The sequence below is a fragment of the Egretta garzetta genome, unplaced genomic scaffold (assembly GCF_000687185.1).
Source record: "Egretta garzetta isolate BGI_Z169 unplaced genomic scaffold, ASM68718v1 scaffold187, whole genome shotgun sequence".
In the NCBI taxonomy this organism is placed as follows: Eukaryota; Metazoa; Chordata; class Aves; order Pelecaniformes; family Ardeidae; genus Egretta; species Egretta garzetta.
Genome location: NW_009260342.1, coordinates 960,237 through 977,377, shown reverse-complemented (window position 1 = coordinate 977,377; position 17,141 = coordinate 960,237). Strand labels below are relative to the sequence as shown.

Genomic DNA, 17,141 nt, shown 5'->3' with positions numbered 1-17,141 from the left:
CGGGCTTAAGTGGTGGGTGTGTTTTTGTTAAAGCAAACCTTTCCGCCACTTAAAGGATCAAGCTTAAGTACTCGAGTGAGTAAGTCTTTGGGAGTAGCTTGCCAAGTGTTCTTCGGAATATGTCATACTAAGCATAATATGTCTTGCAATACTCATAACTTTGGATTTAGGCAATTTGATATTCCCTTATAAATTCAAAATGACAAAAATTTGCCTGGCCTTTAGAGAATGTGTTGTGCTTGATAAGCTTCCAGTGGACTTGTCAACTTGGTAACAGCTTCTGGTTGAATGCCACAGTGCTAGTTGTCTGTAGACTTTTATTGTGAGTTGCGGAGAGTCAGGTGGGCTTCCAGTTCTCAATTTATTCATTAGATGTGTGCATCTTAGTGAACCAGACTTGAATTGGAGCTGGATTTTGCCTGTTTAGGTTCAGACTCGGAGCCCTCACCTAGAGAACTGCATGTGTTCAAGTCTTGCAAGGCTGGGTGTAGGCTGTGTGAGTGTTTGTTTGGGATGTGCCTGCTGAATGAGGGTGGGAATTAGAGTTGGTAAGCAGATGGTGCTCTTGCTTAGGGATAAACAGTCACCAAGTCTGTGGCTTCACAGTTGCTAGAGATGAGTGAAGCCATGTTACTGACTGACTGAAAAGTAACTGCAAAAACCTGAAAAATATTACATGTGAGGCAAAGAAGGGAAAGGGGATGTTGTCTGGTTGGAAGGGGAGTCTGCTTCTGACCCTTTCAGGGATAGCCCTCAGATTGACTGGAGGTTAAGGTGCAATCCAAGGTAAGTATCACACCTTTGAAAGAAATGCCACGTGGCCCTTGCTTGGTGCCAGGAGCAAATCTCTCAGTGGTCACAATAGGTGGGTTTTTTGCCAATCTGAAAATATAGTAAATAGTAAGTTTACATTGGCAATTAGCAGGTAAACTGCTATCAAGAAAAATACTCATAACGGCTTTTAGTGAAGCATTTTGTATTTTGTTGAAGGGTGGAATGATCACCTTGTTTGTGGTGGTTTATTCTAATTATGATCAGTGTTTGTAAACCAGTTCCACCTTGCATGGAAGATGTTAAAGGAGTGTAAAAGTATTTGTTTGAATAATGTGGGTTTCTGTGGTTGATATCAAAGTACCTCATGCTTATGTTTTGTACTGTTTCACAATAACTTCATCTTCAATATGTTTTGTGTGCACACTTAAGTTAATCTATGCATATGAACTTCCTGCCTAGTAACTTGAATCATGTAGCACGCCAGTTAAGATAGTTCAGGTTCCTCTCTGAAAAGATAGTAATTTATCTTGGTGGTGCAGTGCAGATTGATTTAGACTTCTCCCATTCTCTTATCCACAGCAACTGGAGCAGATCCAGAAGGAGCTAAGTGTTCTGGAAGAAGATATTAAACGAGTAGAGGTGAGGTGCCCAGACATTGTTCTGACTCTGGCAATTTTTCATTTTCATCAAGCTGTCTGCCTTGCTGTGGGGCTGCTGTGTTAAATTTATGGCATTTGAGTCAGTAATGGGGGAATGAACAGATGATGCTCTTTCTTTAATTTGTTCATTTAGTTGATGTGTGCAAGCTGCAGGTTGGTGAGAGGAGGCTTCATTGAAACCTAGCTCTTATGTAATCGTATCAATTTCTTTGTGTTGGTAGTAAGTATTTTAGAATAATTGCTAGAAATCAACAGCCAGTATATTGATCATAACTTACGATTTTTGTACGTTACAGTGTTCTGGCTATTTGCACAGGCTGTTTAAATCTTAGCAGCATGCCACTCTTAAAATGGAGAGGTATTGGGGGGCGCAGAAGAGAGCTGTAGTGCAGAGGCTGGGTAGGAGCAGAACCAGCTCCTGCTGTGTGTCGAAACAGAAGCAATCTGCTACCTCTTTATATAATTCTCTTAATTCCTTAATGATGGAGATTTTTGTTAAGAATTATTCTCCATATATTTGTAAACCCATCAGCTCAACCCTTCTGTCCTTAGGTTCCTCCTTGGTCCTTTCCTCTAATCATTCTAGTGTTTTGATCTTGGAAAAGGAAACTGATGTTTCAGGAATGCAGAAGACTGCCATCTCTCAATATAGCATTCCCTTAAAGCTTCTTGGGAATCAGTTTGCAGGTCTGCTTCTCTCTTCTTGCTCGTCTTGAGCAGTCAGCACAAGCTCCCAACCACGGCCCAAAAGCCCTTTAGATTTTTTTCACTTCCAATTTACACACGTGCTGATGAATTATCAAAATATAAATAGAACTGACAAATGCAGAAACTTCTCTTCAGCTGATAGCTATGCAAATAACTTGGTAGGTAACAGCATTTTTCAGACCTATTTCTCTAAATGTTTCTCAGCTCTTGGGAAATAAATATACTGTAGCATGTTTCCTTGAGACTGGTAAAATAGGTCTTCAGATCTAGGAGAAGCTATTCCCAAAGCTGCGGGATCCCTCGAAGACTAGCTACCTGCTTTTCTGCTCTTTAATCAGGCACTTCAGTGGACTGCAGCTGGGGTATGTATCTGGTGTGTGATAGTGACCTTGGTTCTGACCTCTAAAGCTTGGGATCTCTCTTGTCACAAATATCCTACTTTCTACCTAACAACTAATGGGCACCTAGTGGGAATCTGAAAAGCATCAGTAATGTTGTCCAGGAACACTTTGCCCCCTAACTAATGAGCTGCAGCATCCTGCATAGCTTCCATTTTTCAAACAGATGAAAGGTACAGTCTCATACTGGGTACACAGCAGTGACTTAGTCTGGCAGTGACAAAGCCAAGTTTATGTGCAAAGTTTGTCTCTTGTGCGCTTGCCCCACAGAAGACTGATAGATCTCTTTTAAGTCTGGGGCACGATACCATCTTTGCCCGCTTGTCTTGTGGCAGTTCTTGCCACGACCCATATCCAGTATTACTTTCCAGCTGTGAAGGCTACTGGAGGAGTTTTGCATGTATCTCAAAACTGCAGTTACAGCTTCCTTGTTCTGCCATGTGTAGGGGAAGTGCTGGGTTAGACAAAATTGGATGGTAACCAAATCCATTGATTTTTGGAGTATAAATTCCAGAACTGCCTATTTTGGGGCAAAAAGGACTGTAGTTGTAGGATTTCTGAAACCCAGTTGGAATGATAATTGAAAAAAGAAAATCTAAGAAAATCAATGTTTCTTCAGGTATAGTAAAGTCTTCTAGGTGAGGGTTGAATAATGTAGATACAGTAGGTTATCTGCTTGGAAAAACAAAAAATTACTATGTGAACGCTACATATTAGGCAGCGTCTACTATTCATGTTTTGTCAGCTTTGCTGTAATATGGCTTTCTGTTTCAGGAAATGAGTGGCTTGTACTCCCCAGTCAGTGAGGACAGTACAGTGCCGCAGTTCGAGGCTCCCTCACCTTCACACAGGTATGGAGCTTGCAACTCAGAACTTGGATTTCAAGCTGTACATATTGCACTGTACTTGCTAGTCCTCTCTGTGCCATGCCCAAAATACAAGCAAAACTAGTTTTTGAGTACTGTACAATAGTTTCCTGTTCTGTTTTTGATTGGTGTAAACTTTTATGTGAACAAAGCAGTGAAGAAAAAGCCATCAGAGTCTGCAGCTGAATGAAAAGTCTATTCTAAACCAGATGCTGTGGAAAGCTGATGGTTTTAAATGTAGTGTGGATTAGTTAACTTGAGTCATAAGCCTTTGCTATGGTATGATATATTACTGTTAAACACATGCTACCTTTTCTGAATGTTATGCAGTTCTGCTTGGCATATGAAAGGTCTTAATTTTGTATGACATTGGTGTCCTCTGGCTTTCCCCACTTAGCGTGAATAGCTAAAGGTACGGGCTCACAGCATCAAAAAGTAAAATATACAGCCTATTGATTCTGTTTATCTGCTGTCTGTTTTGATTTAATGAAATGCCTTTCTAATAATGTAATTGCAATGTGGATTTTTGTCTGGAATATTGCATTGTCTGGTTTCTTGATGATAAAATTGCAGATGCTTCTTGTGTCCAAGTTGCATGTGCCAGGGTTTGAAGTGCTCTACTTCTTTATAGGAGTGGGTTTTGGTTGTAAGAAGGCTCTGATTTCACAGGGCCAAGTTATATTGTTAAACTGTCATCTCTCCTCCCTCTCCCCAGTGTATTTTCCTAATAGTAGAGCTCTCTAAACTGTTGAATTCTGTTACAAAATTGTACGAGTACCTTTTCTGCAATTAGCAGCTCGAAACCTAATAGCCCAGAAGTAAGCAAGAAAAAATGATCAGATTTCCTCCGCTACAGAGAGTTAGATACAGTGCTCTGGTAAGCAGCCTAGCAATATTGGCTGGGAATTCTTACCAGGGTGCTATTTATGGACACAGACACCAGAATCTCTCATATTTCTATGAAACTGTGGTTGGCCCTGGGGGGAAAGGACAGGAATGTGGCCAAGATGGATAACAGTGTTATTCTACCCTTTGCTGCTTACCTGATTTTTGGGTGCAGGTGTGTGTTTGATGTGGTTTATTGCTGTTTTACCAAGCAGCAGTTGTGAAGCTGATGAGATTCTTGTCAGGTTCTACTAGTTTTCATTATTGGCTATTAAATAGATTGCTTGTTGTTTGCTTCATGGTACTGCTGCTTGGGGAAAACTTGAGCACTGATTGGGCTGAATTTGTTATATGTTGAACACCCTCAGGCCTAGGAACCCGTCTCTTTTTAACAGAAGACTGTACTTATGGAGGAAATGTATCTCTATTACTTGAGCCAAGCTAACAAAAAACCTCCCAAAGAACTTCTTTATTTGTTCAAAGCTGAAATAACACTTTAAGCCTCAGAGTTTTGGTGAAAGAGCTGGGGGGGAAAAAAATGTTTTGTGCGAGGCCTACCCTGGTGTCAGTCTACTGAGAATTTCTTCTTATTCCTTTATGCCTGTTTATTTCATGTCCTAGGGTCAATCATTCTCAGTTCTTGCTTTTGAAGATGTAAGATAGTGTCCAAAATATTTTGGTGACTTTCCATTGATATGATTAATCTGAGGTCTGCTGGGGAGATGGCAGTGGGTTAGACTATGGCAGGTGCAGAGACCATGGGCTGTTTTTCTTGTTTGATCCTCTTATGCTTGTCTGGTTCCATCTTGGCTGTGGCTTCACCCAAGAGGGTTTTTCCTCTGGTACAGCATGCCAGGGGTGTGATACAATAGGATGTTTAGAGGTTGTGGGGTTGCCTTTTTCTCTTGGCTTAAGACCCCTGTTCTGTTTCTCAGTGACATTCCTGCATTAAGAAGTAGGTAGTCTTGAGTGGTTGAAGAGAAAATAGTATGCGAGGTGCCTGAACAGGCGGCAGTTGTTGCTGCGCTCTTGTAACTTCTGTCCCTGCCCTATCCTCACAGTTTTGTGAAATTAAAGTAATTGAACTGGTCTGAATACCAGAACTCAGATTCCAGAAAGGTCTACCACTTGAAATTTGTTTTCTTTTCAACATTAAATGTGAATTTTGGAGAGTATTCCACGAACTGTAACTTTGATTCCTCCTTGGAAAGAATGCTGCAGAACAACTGATAGGAGCTTTAAAATGTGCTGATTTTTTTTCAGTTCTATGTTAATGGAAATACTTCATTTCCAAACTGCATTTTAGAGATGCTGTGAACCAGTAAGAATGAAATACAAATATAGTTTGCGCTGGCTTCACTTCCATGTTAAAATGTTATGAAACTTGCAGACACTTTTTTAACTTATCAGGGTATTTAAGCGGTATATTTAAACTGGAATATAACTTGTTAACATGCTGAACTCCCTGCTAATGAAATTTAATTGTGTAAAATTCTACTCATGTCTTATAAATAGTACAAGGTTATCATAGACCCGTGCTGAGATGAAGAAAATGTCTCTAACCTTTGAATTGAAAGTTCAAGGAAAGAGAGTTCTTTGGAATTTGGTTTTATCTCATCTCTAGTGACTTGTGCTTATTCATTTACTTCCTCTAAATCACAGGCTTGCTTCATTAACACTGTATTTCTTTTCATTGTTTGTAGCTTTTTCCCCCCACACTCATAACATCTTCAAACTGTGAAATTACTATGCCTCCCCCATCTTCCTTTATAAGTTCTTTAACAAAAAAACAAGTACGGCTATCATGTTCAATATGTTCTTGGCTTCAAGAAACACGTGTTCTCTCTTATGCTTGTACAGGGTATGATGAAATATTAAATTGGGTAATAGCACAGCACTTGTTTACGGCATTGCAGATTGCTGGGCTTCTATACTAATAGAGAACAAGAGGGGAAGAATAAGGGAAAAGAACAAATAGTTCTGTGTAGGGTTTTTCTGAACAGGCGTGCATGCTATTTTTGCTATCAGTAAATGGTGCAAACAGGAGATACAAATAAGCAACTTCTCTGTGACTACATATTCAGGCAGTAATAGCAAATAACAAACTATCACTCTGAAAAGAGTTTCTGGGGAAAGATTCTGATCTAAAAATTAGTTGCCTGGTAACTCTGATTCAGTTATTGAAATCCTGATCTCCTTCCCCTCCATTTGTTCTAATTACTCCCTCCCACCCCCATAAGGGTATAACAAATGGGACTTACAGACTGCAGGTTGCTGTGTTGTTGTTGTTCCAGGTTTTTAAATATGTCGTGTTAGTGTGGCTGAATTTCCTAATTGAACCTAATGTTACGGCTTTTAAAAAGAATTTGGAGGGAACTTCTGTAATTTTCTGATTATTTGCTTCCTGTTTTTAAAAGGAAAAACATTCAAGCATATGCCAGTTAACTCAGCCACAGGCACCACACAGAAATTACTTTGAATTTGTATTCTGGTTAGGGACATGACGTCTGCACTTTTGAAGGCTTTACATCACCAGACAACCTGCAGCAAAACGAGACCAGACGCTATAATTCTGTGTGTTTTGCTGTTAATTGCCACTATACCTGTCTCAGAGTGGAGTACCTTTTCATTGCTTTCCAGCCGAGCTTCTTATTCATGCTGTTCCTGGCAGGATCTGCTGTATGTGTTTCATTATTTCATGTGGCCACATTCTAATTTAAAGTTCATTGTCCCCAACCATGCCTGAAACAGCTCTGCTGTTTTCTCCCTTGCAATAGCTCGCAGCAAATAAGGATTTTTTATCCCTCGGATTTTCTTGGTTTGCAGCTTTTGTCTTGCCTGTAACAGAAGCCCAATCAATCTCGTCTTACAAGTTAACCATTACTGAGACTTTAAAATCATCTCTCACATTCTGTTTCTGCTTCCCTTCACCTCCAGGGGAGCTTTAAAATGTTCAGAGAAATTTTTAAGCGCTAGTACCACTGCTTCATCATTCTAGACTTGCGGGTACCCTGACTGGTGTTTCAGCCAAACCACTTGTTTTATGACCAAGGATGTCAAGTCTGTGTATCAGTTTTGGCAGCTGTTACATAAACATCAATAGGTACAATCATCTTTTACAAATCCAGGTGTGTCCTAGCAGCTTTTTAAAGAAACCTTCAGGTTTCCAAAGCAATGCTTAAATCTAAGGTTAACTTGTAAGTAAGACTAAGAATAGTGAACCCAGATAGTTTCTTTTCTGTCCAAGCCAAATGACGTAGCAGAAGCGAGTTATAAAGATTTTTGGAAACAAATCATGGTGATATTTGTAATGTGTTCTCTGTAATTAATGAAATGGTGTTCTTGTGTACTAGCCTTTACTTGTTCTAAAAGTATTTTAAATTTTTGAGTGGTAAGGGTGCTTTAATCTGGCTCTGGTGACTCTGTGAGAGTTAAATATTTTGCCCATATGTGCAAGAATACTGAACCACCTGTTCTCTGCTTATGTCAGTAGATCCTTTTGCAGTTCTGAAAGTTAAATCTCTTGAGTTTGCATATGTATGCTATGTTTTGAAAACAGTGATTTAAGGTATGTTGTGTCATTATAGCTATATATGGTATAGCATTGTCTAATAAGAGTAATCTTGGCTGTTAGTATTCTTTTTTTAAGTTTATTTCTGTATTTCATTGCTTGTGTCTCCTTTGTGTGTCTGGAATGCTAGCATCTCTCTGAAACTTGATTTCTCTAGCTTTTCTCTTAACAGTGCTGTTTCAAATGCCACAGCATTAAACCTCTCTTTTTTTGAAACAAACTGAAAACCAGTGGTAGCATGTTATCTTCAGAATGTCTTATCCTGCATATTTCATACAAAAGATATGCTTTTGCATTCTAATTAGAAATCATTAGATTGCACTACACAAAATTGAGTGTGACAGTGTTCTACTCTAGGAGATCCCTGTATTTAAAAAAAAAAAAAATCTCTCCCAACCCCCCAAACAACAAATAACCTTGTGTTCACTGTCTGTAAAATGAATTTTAAAGGCAAGTATGCTGCAGGATGTAAAGGGGGGAATAGCAAACAGGTTAAAAATGATACAGGATGGTTTTACAGTGATTTAAACAGACTGTTTCTTTTGGTTTTGCAGTAGTATTATTGACTCCACGGAGTATAGCCAGCCTCCAGGCTTCAGTGGCAGTTCTCAGGTAAGGTAATACATGTGTCTGTGTACAGGGGTCGGGAGAGTGAATGTGAAGGGTGGGTAGAGATGAGGCACAGCTCCATCCATCTCCAGGGTACTGGCCATCTCTAGTCTTGTAAATGCTTTTAACTGGCTGTGTGGGCAAACCGGAGCCAAGACTACAGCTGTAGGAATGACTGTGCATGATTGTGAGTGTCCATGCTGATGCCATCCAGGAAATCTGGTGTCATATATTTAGACATCTGACTTTATTCCCAAAGCTGACTCTTCCAGGGAAGAGGGGATATTTTTTGCTCTTTATCTCTTCTCCAAAGTGGGCAGCATTTGGGAAGGGAGGTAAATCCCTGATCGTTTGCATTGACTCAGATACCTTTGGATCAAGCTTGACTTTCAAAACAAGAAACATTCATTCTCCAAACATATAGCTGTTTTGTAGTTTGTCCTTGTTTAGGGCCTTACAAACTGTATTATATATTCACGTAGAGGGTAAAAAGTTGTGTATACAGTGAAGCCGTTTGGCAGGCAGCCTCCAAACTGTCTGATCCATAGGGCCTTCCAAATGCCAAACAGTACTGCCATAGTCTTGCAGTTCAGAGCGATTCAGTTGGGCTGGGAAGATGACACTGATAACCAGCTTACAGCTTCAAAAAGGTTAAACAGTTTTGATTTAGACAGATGGACTGTTGGTTATGTGCCAGCTCATGCCTTTGGTGCTCTCTGGTGGTGGCGGACCATCCATGGCACACAGCAGTATCGAACTGGTAAATTAACAGAAGTGCTGTTGGACCTTATTTGATGGAGTAACTGATAAAAAGAAAACACCTGAATTTTGGGCTGATGTGCATGTATGTGTGCATGCAGGGTTTGGGGTTTGTAGCTGTATGACTAATAGGTAATTAGAAAATTCCTTCTATTAATATGTGGAAAAATGCTTGTTGTTCCTGCTACTGTGGTCTGGGAGATATTTGCTTGAACAAAGAATTGTAGTTCTACCTCACTTCAGAGGGCAAGTGAAATGTGGGTGGAGATCTTATGTTCAGGACTCTGATACAGTACAGTGTTTGTTCTCCACTGACACTGCTTGTCTCAGTACTTTCTTTCTATTTCAAAGACAAAATTAATAGCATAGCTGGTAAGTGCACAAAACAAACAACCTAGACTTTCTAGTCATTCTATGACAGCCTTATTTGTGTGAGAATAATTTTTTTGTCCTCAAATGCAATTTTTTTGTTGTCAAGAGTGCAAGATCTGTACTCTCTAGTGCAAATTTTTGAATTAAACTTTAATATGTGTTTGGATGGGGAGATGAAAGAACTCTTGAAGTTTAATACTTCATTCAAAGATAGTCTAATTTCAGCAAGACTTTATCATAAAAATAGTTTTAAGAATATAAATTCAATTGTGCTTTTTTCTAGTTGTCAGTCATGGCAAAAATCATAGATTGCGCACTACTGGCAGTGAGAAGTTATGCTAGGATGGACAGCATAGCTTGCTTTCTCAGTATAATTGGTTTGTTCATTGCTCATGAACGTGTTCCTAGGGAAGAACTTATATCAAAAAGCTACAGGATGGTTTTCTTCCAGAAGCTGAGCTTCAGAAGTAAATAGTGGACAAGTCGCGTAGGCCCTGGGGAATTCTGCAGGTAGTATTTAGCTACTTGAAGCTTTTCCACAGTTGCTGGAGGACTCAGAGCACCTAATGGAGTTCAGCCAGTAAAATTACTCTTGATAACAGAGCAATTCTAACTAATGTCCTCAACTAGGACAACCATAGTAGTTTTAGCAGTTGAATAAAAATTGCTTAGGTATATTTTCTCTTTTCCCTAATTTTTTTTTTCCTCCTGTTCCCAGCATTACTTAAGAAATAGGCAGGGAGCAGGCTTCATAGAAACTCAATAAATATTTTGGTAAAACACGAGCAGTTTAAAATGCTTAGCTGGGGAGGATCTGATGAAGATGAGTTAATGCAGACTGATTCCCAGCACAGATGAGTCGCCATGTACCAGCCTGAGAGCTGCTCTGGGAGGATCTTCCTCTGGAGACCCAGCAGGTGTATCACACAGCAGATAAATACTTAGCGTGATTGACTGCATCTTGGTGTGGACTGGGCTTATCTGGCAGATCAGACTTGTGCTTGGCTTATATTGGTCATCATGTTGCAGGCAGCTCGTCTTAACTTGAAAACTGAAGTGATTGCTCTTCGATGCTTGAAGTTGTCTTGAGTCATAATCACTCCTGATGTGCTGAGAGAGGCTGGAGCCCTTGCAGGCTGGTGTGTAAAATTAATAAGAAGATGATATAAGTGTTCCATTAAGTATTTCTTAAAGCTGTGAAGTCTTAGAAAATTGCAGTTAAAAACTGTGGAGGTAGGAATACTTCCCAGTGTTCTAGTTGTTGAGTTGCTTTTGAGATGAAACAAGCTGTGTAGACCATAGGTGCTGTCAACATGCAAGTGTGAGTCACAATATCAGGTAACATATAGCCAAGGGGCCTTGCGCGGGAAGCAGTGTCTGGAGGTTTCATTTATTTGGGCTTGATTTTTTCCCTAAAATGTTAGATTACTGTTCATACAGGTATAAACAGAATTTGAGTGGGCTCTGAACTTAGTTTGTTCTTGTTGTCTTGTTTGATGGCTGTAATGAGGGCAGCCCATTCTCCTGTGTGGATTGAGGGGGAGTTGTAGGCAGGGTGGGTTTTGTTAGTGCCATTGAGTGGTATTGCGGACCTTGTATGTGGTAAGGGTTGTTGTTCATTAGGGAGCTTTGTGGTTCTCAAATCTTTTAAAATTTCCTCATTAGCTTTGAGTATGTGATATGTGAGACTTCTTAAATATAAACTAAAGCAAGCTGCTTTTCATGCTTCTTGTGTAGTAGAGGAGTTGGTTCCTTTTCCTTACTAGTGATTAAAATGAGAAGTACTGCATTTTCTGTTTTGCTTCAGAAGGAGAGCTTACCTATGTAGTTTGTTCTTTGCTTTTGCCTCTCACTATTACTGTTTGGGTAGGTTGGGAAATGGCCTTAATGGTGAGTTTCATGGACTTCTTTTCAATTAACCTTTGAACTTCATGGTGTCTTCTGCTTCTATCTTTATTTGCTTAGCTTTACAGACAGTTACTGAGTTGCTCCAAAAGAAATAATTCAGTAGCTAACTCTTTAAAATAAACACCACCTTCTCTTTCTAATGAGCTGTCTGCCAGCGATCTAGGAAGTATTTGTTGTACAGTCTGTTTGATTTGTGAAGCTGGAATTCTGGTATCTTTAGCCTCTGTCTATCTGTATAAATGCAAGATGTGACTCCCCAAAGGTTGCTGCTCTCTGTCCTATGTGAGAGGCCAGAATTGCTACATTAGCAAAGGTTCGGGAAACAAAAACTGTCAAAAAGTGGCTTTTCTTGTTTGTCAGGTTAAAATAGGACCCTAGGAATGTTGACAGTGAGCAAGATCTTAACTTATTGTCACTTTACACTTCTAACCCTTTGTATATAATATACAAATTGCTTATAATTTGGTAAAATCTATTGAAATGAAACCCAAGCCTGTCTTTACCTTTCTGAAGTGTCCTCCCTTTTATATTCAGACCAAAAAGCAGCCGTGGTATAACAGCACACTAGCCTCACGACGCAAGCGGCTCACAGCTCACTTTGAGGACCTAGAGCAGTGCTATTTTTCCACCAGGATGACACGTGTCTCGGGTGAGTTCCTCTTGTGTGGTGTTTGGCTTCTGACATCAGTTACCTCTTAACAGTGCTTAGACCTCAGAAAAGGCTTGCTTTTGAGAGAGTAGCTTTCACTTCTTCCCTGACTGGAATATTGCTATACATATTTATGTGTGTTACTGATACCATCCTGTTTTGCTTTTCCTGACCAATCTTTGATGTTGCTAGATTTAGAAAATTTAATCCTGTCACTTCAGAGGGGCACATGTGTTGCTTTTGTAATCCTGTACTGTGAAGGGCATAACCCACACTAAACAACTTCACTGATGCTTGTTCTGAAGATGCAAATGTTTGAAAGCAGTGGTTGGGTTGTCTTTCTACTAGATGTGGTATAAACACAGTAGTTAAAAACATTGCTGTTGAAATACACAGAGGTATAAACATAAATTGATAAATTCTCCTGTATTTAGCATGCAATAGGACACTTCGAGGTTATCCTTTATGTTGTCTAGATTGAGTCATAGTTAACAAATGGCTTGGAGTATAGAAGCTGAGTATGCAGCAGCGTTGTTGTCCCATGGGGCACACCTTAAATCTAAGGCTTGTTTTGTAGAATCAGAAGCTGTTTTCACAATTGCCTAGATTGCCTCATTCATAATTGAGTACCGGTGTGACAGCAGCTAGAGTAATTGTTACCCAGTGGATGGATGGTTCTTAATTACATGACAAGATGCTCTTAAGAAATGAATGGGTCAAATGAATATGTCTTGAGGTTGAGGAGGGTTGCTCTCTGGCCCCTCTGGGGAAGAAGCCAGCTTTGGGGGAAAAAAGTTTCAGGCAATGGGCTGTGGCAGGTGAGAGACTTGCAGCACCAAGCTGTGAGCTGCAGACTGACAGACTGCAGTGAGGAGCAGAGAGCAGCCAGCCCTCAAGGGATGGGAGAACCCCCCTAGGGACAAGAGGCAACCAGGCAGAGGCTGCTGCAGCCGTGTGTCTTTTACTTGTAGCCTTGGAAGGCAAGGACCAAACCCCCAGGGGACAGAGATCAGCAAGAGAGCTGGGGTAGAAAGCCCTGCTTTTTTTTTTTTTCCTCTATTAATTTAGTTTAAGTTTTATTCACTTTAAATTAAACAAAAATGAGGGCTTTTAAAAATAATTTAAAAACAATAAGTTGGCATTAAGTTTAAAGGCTGGAACATCTTTTAGGGGACCTCAGTCTTAGATATGTCTACATCTTTTATCTACTTCAGAGCAGTGACTGACTCTGGTCTCATCATGCACAGCAAAATAATTTTAACAAGGAATGCAGCACGTTTAGGGGGTGCTTCAGTAGCTGGAAGATTGGAGAAGCTGTGTTGGTTGTATGTGACCAGACAGTTTCCTGTGAAGTGCTAGCAAGTGCTTTGCAGAATACAGTACTTCACAGATCACACTGAAATGTTTTCATGTGGTGCTAACTTGGTGATGCATAACTGTGTTTATGTTAAAATAATACTTATTAACCAGGGATAACAAATGGGGCTCTTCCCAGCATTCCCTTCCAGAAGACATCTTTCTTCATAATTGGAACTATAAATATGAATGCGATGAAACTATTTTTTGTATTCATATGTCAGCTGCACCAAGAGCGGAGGATTTGCAAGTACAGGTTTTTTCCTAAATAAGGGATAACCTGTGATACTTGATTAATTTTTCTTCTCTTAATCCTGCTTTTTGACACATTTTTAATAGGATTTAATGTGGATTTAAAGCTTTTTGCAAGAGGGTGCCTATGACTGTTGTAGTAGGGAGTAGAAATGTAATATAACTGTAATTATGAAATGGCCTTGCACTTCGACGGGGAAAATGTCTTGAAAAATAACATTCGGTTTTCCAGGCACAGATACAGAATAAATTATAGGAGAACTGTGTGCTTGATCTCTAAATGAGGGAAATGGAAGAGTAACAGCTATTTGTTCCTATCAAAGTGTTGAAGGAGGAAACAGTCTTTGAAAAGCACTGACTGATGTTTACATGCTTCTCAAGCTGTTTCCTGTAGTGGTCAGGTGTTCATGATTTTAATTTGGAGCAGTACTTCATTTATTTTGCCCCTTTTGATCCATCTGACATGGGTAATGTATATGCTAGTACTCTTAAACATGCTAATTACTAGCCTTCACTGTTCCTTTATATGATCAAACATTGAATAGCATATAAGGGACACTTCAAAATGCCTTACAAGTGTAGAGCAAGATAATAATTTCTGATGGCAAGGAATTACCAGAGTGCAGAAAGCAATTATTATCTCTGTTTTCCCCCAAGAAATCACAGCTGTATTTTGCTTTTATAGATCAACCTTTTCATTTTTTCACCCCAGTATTTCCAGAGCTTTCTAATAAGTGATGCTTTGTAGTTTCCTTCTGCTGCTGACAAGGAAACAGATAAGGATAACTTAAACAGTGGGTGGAATTTGATCTCAGCCGTGTCAGTGAGTCGTGTGTATGGCTTCTCTGCTGCTGCAGTGGATGCTGTGGTTTAACAGGAGGCAAGGTGTGCAGTAATGTCACTTGCAAACTGGACTACCTGTAAACTGAAGTGCTGTGTGTTAGCACTGTAAGAGTAGCCATAGCTGTAGTTCCCTTAGATGGCACTGGTGCAAAATAACATAGTGAATGTGGGAGTGTTAGAGGAGGAAAGGGAGAATTGCTGCAAATTTTTGGGGTTGTTACAAAGCCTGAAAGCTCTACATAATGTTTGACTGCAGATGCGTGATCATGTTAGGAAGGCTGGCTTGCCCATCTGACATCGCAATAAGTTAGGAATTTTTCCTTATTTAGGAAATACTAAATTATAAATGTTTTGCATAAAATCCAGTGCATATCAAGAAAAATCAGAATTACTGAGGAATCGGGGAATGACTTTCAGCTATCTACACTGTAATTTAGTTTTAATTTTTGTAGCAAACTGTTCCATTTCCCACAGAATATTTATCATCATTTTTCAAGCTGGCTTAATTTTACCTTGTCTGCTGAAGGTCATAATTTTCACAAAACTTATAGTACAGATAGTCTTCTGATTTCATGCTTGTTTTCCTTCTCCAGCCCTGAAACAACTCTCCCTAGGCTCTGTTGCTTTTGTAGTAACAAGACAAATATTTTTTACTAAAAGTCTTTTCAATGTAATTGACACGACATTTAGGCATATTGTAACCAAAGTATGAGGAAAGGAATGTACTCTCACCTCCATAAAAAGATAGATATGTTTTTCACAATGCATTTCAGTATGCTTTAAGTTTTTCTGTTAATAATCTATACAGCCCATGGGCTCTGAATCTGAATAAAATAAATGAGCTTATCTACCAGGAAAGTTGTATTTGTGATCTCTGGGCAGATTCTCAGCACAGCAGGTTCACCCAGTGTTGCAGTGGAAAGACTTAATTTGTGCTCTGAAAAATCATACTGCCTTCAGGGAATGCTACTGGGGAGAGAAAACCTGTTCTTGACCAAGAATCCTCCCCAAATAACAAGCAGAGGTAGCGTCACATGAAGACATAAATCTTGATTTTTGTTTGCTGTTGAGTTTGTTTATCTTCTTACTCTGTTTCTGTCCTCCCCGATGCTGCTGCCTCTCCGTAGATGACAGCAGAACTACCAGCCAGCTGGATGAGTTTCAGGAGTGTCTATCCAAGTTCACACGCTACAATTCTGTCCGACCCCTGGCAACACTGTCTTACGCTAGTGACCTCTACAATGGCTCCAGCATAGTATCCAGGTAAGACACACCGCATCTCATGCTGGTACAGGCTGCTGAGGCTGAGTTAATAACCCCTATTAAACAAGTTATGGTCTGTACAAGTATGACATTCTGCAGTCACTTCCCAAACATAGTTTTGTGAATGTGTGATTGTCCTTGATCTGCAAAGGCACTCCAGTACCACTGTAGTACCTTTCATTCCCATTGTTGTTGGTCAAGACCAAATGCAGAACCTTTGAGGTGCCAGTGAGTATCTGGAGCTATTGTGATAAAAGCACGAAGCCTGTTCTAGGTTCAGTCCTCTTCATGTTAGTATAGTTGCATTGTAAGTCATGCAGTTCTAGCATTGTAAGAAACATCCATCTTGCTTGGTGTTGGTAGCTTTAAGAATCTGTGATGGTTTTAAATATTGTTGGTGGATCCAGTTGTGATGGCAAATATTAAATAGCTGAGTTCTTTTAACTGCTTTAACTCTTGAGTGTTGGAAGCTCTGTTTACAGTGCTAAACACTACTGAGGGGGTGGTTGTGCTAAAGCAACTCAACAGCTCTGTTCTTGCCAACCACAACTCTGTATCCTCTGCCGTGTGGAGGGGTCATGTCCTGTGCACTGCTGCTGAAGCTCATCTGGGCCTCCCATGGTCCAGTTTGGACACGTAGGCTGGTGAAATGCTATTGACTGTTTCTCAACAGAATTAGTTTCTTCTAGTTTAGCTCCATGAACCAGCTCCCTTAGGGCATCAGGCTTAAGAGAGCACATAGGATAGGAAGAGCTTGGGACCTGCCAGCAGCCCTAACCTTAAACTGTTTCAGCAGCTGTGGAAGAGTACCCTGGGGAATTTAATTAGTCTGTGGTCATGTGCTTGGAGCTGGTGGAAAAAATGATGCAACATGTTAATTGGGAAATCTTTTCTGCATCATATGTATGAAGGACCCATTAGCTTCTTACAGGCACATTTCACAAATTTCAATGTAATTGTTCACAGCAACCTTTTGAAGGAGGAAAGAAGTATCATCTCTGTTTTATACATGGGGAGCAGGAGATCTGAAATGGCCATGCCTGATGTCTTGAAAGAAACATGACAATGACATAATGAATGGAACTTGGGTTTTCTGAGTCTTGATCTAATACCTTACGAAGGGGCCATTCTGACAGTGACAGACCAGCTTGAATGTTTGTTGAAAGACCCCAAGAAATTTGCACAATGTGAAGAAATGGAGGCATGTGTAGTGTAGAATACATATTTTTTCAAAGCAGCATTGATTCCTTAACTACTGCAATATGTAGC

The 17,141-nt window shown here is 39.9% G+C and overlaps 1 protein-coding gene across 9 annotated transcripts in view; it reads left to right on the top strand.

Moving 5' to 3' along the window:
* COP1 (COP1 E3 ubiquitin ligase) overlaps positions 1–17,141 on the top strand; it is a 132,258-nt gene that overhangs the window by 24,226 nt on the left and 90,891 nt on the right. For all 9 annotated transcript variants that reach the window (XR_004842494.1, XM_035898086.1, XM_035898087.1 and 6 more), the window contains 5 exons: positions 1,354–1,413; positions 3,314–3,390; positions 8,416–8,473; positions 12,044–12,158; positions 15,737–15,872. Coding sequence is in view for 8 of the 9 variants with exons in the window: in XM_035898086.1 (XP_035753979.1) it covers positions 1,354–1,413; positions 3,314–3,390; positions 8,416–8,473; positions 12,044–12,158; positions 15,737–15,872 (446 nt within the window). In the remaining variant the exon portion in view is untranslated. The remainder of the gene's footprint in view (positions 1–1,353; positions 1,414–3,313; positions 3,391–8,415; positions 8,474–12,043; positions 12,159–15,736; positions 15,873–17,141) is intronic.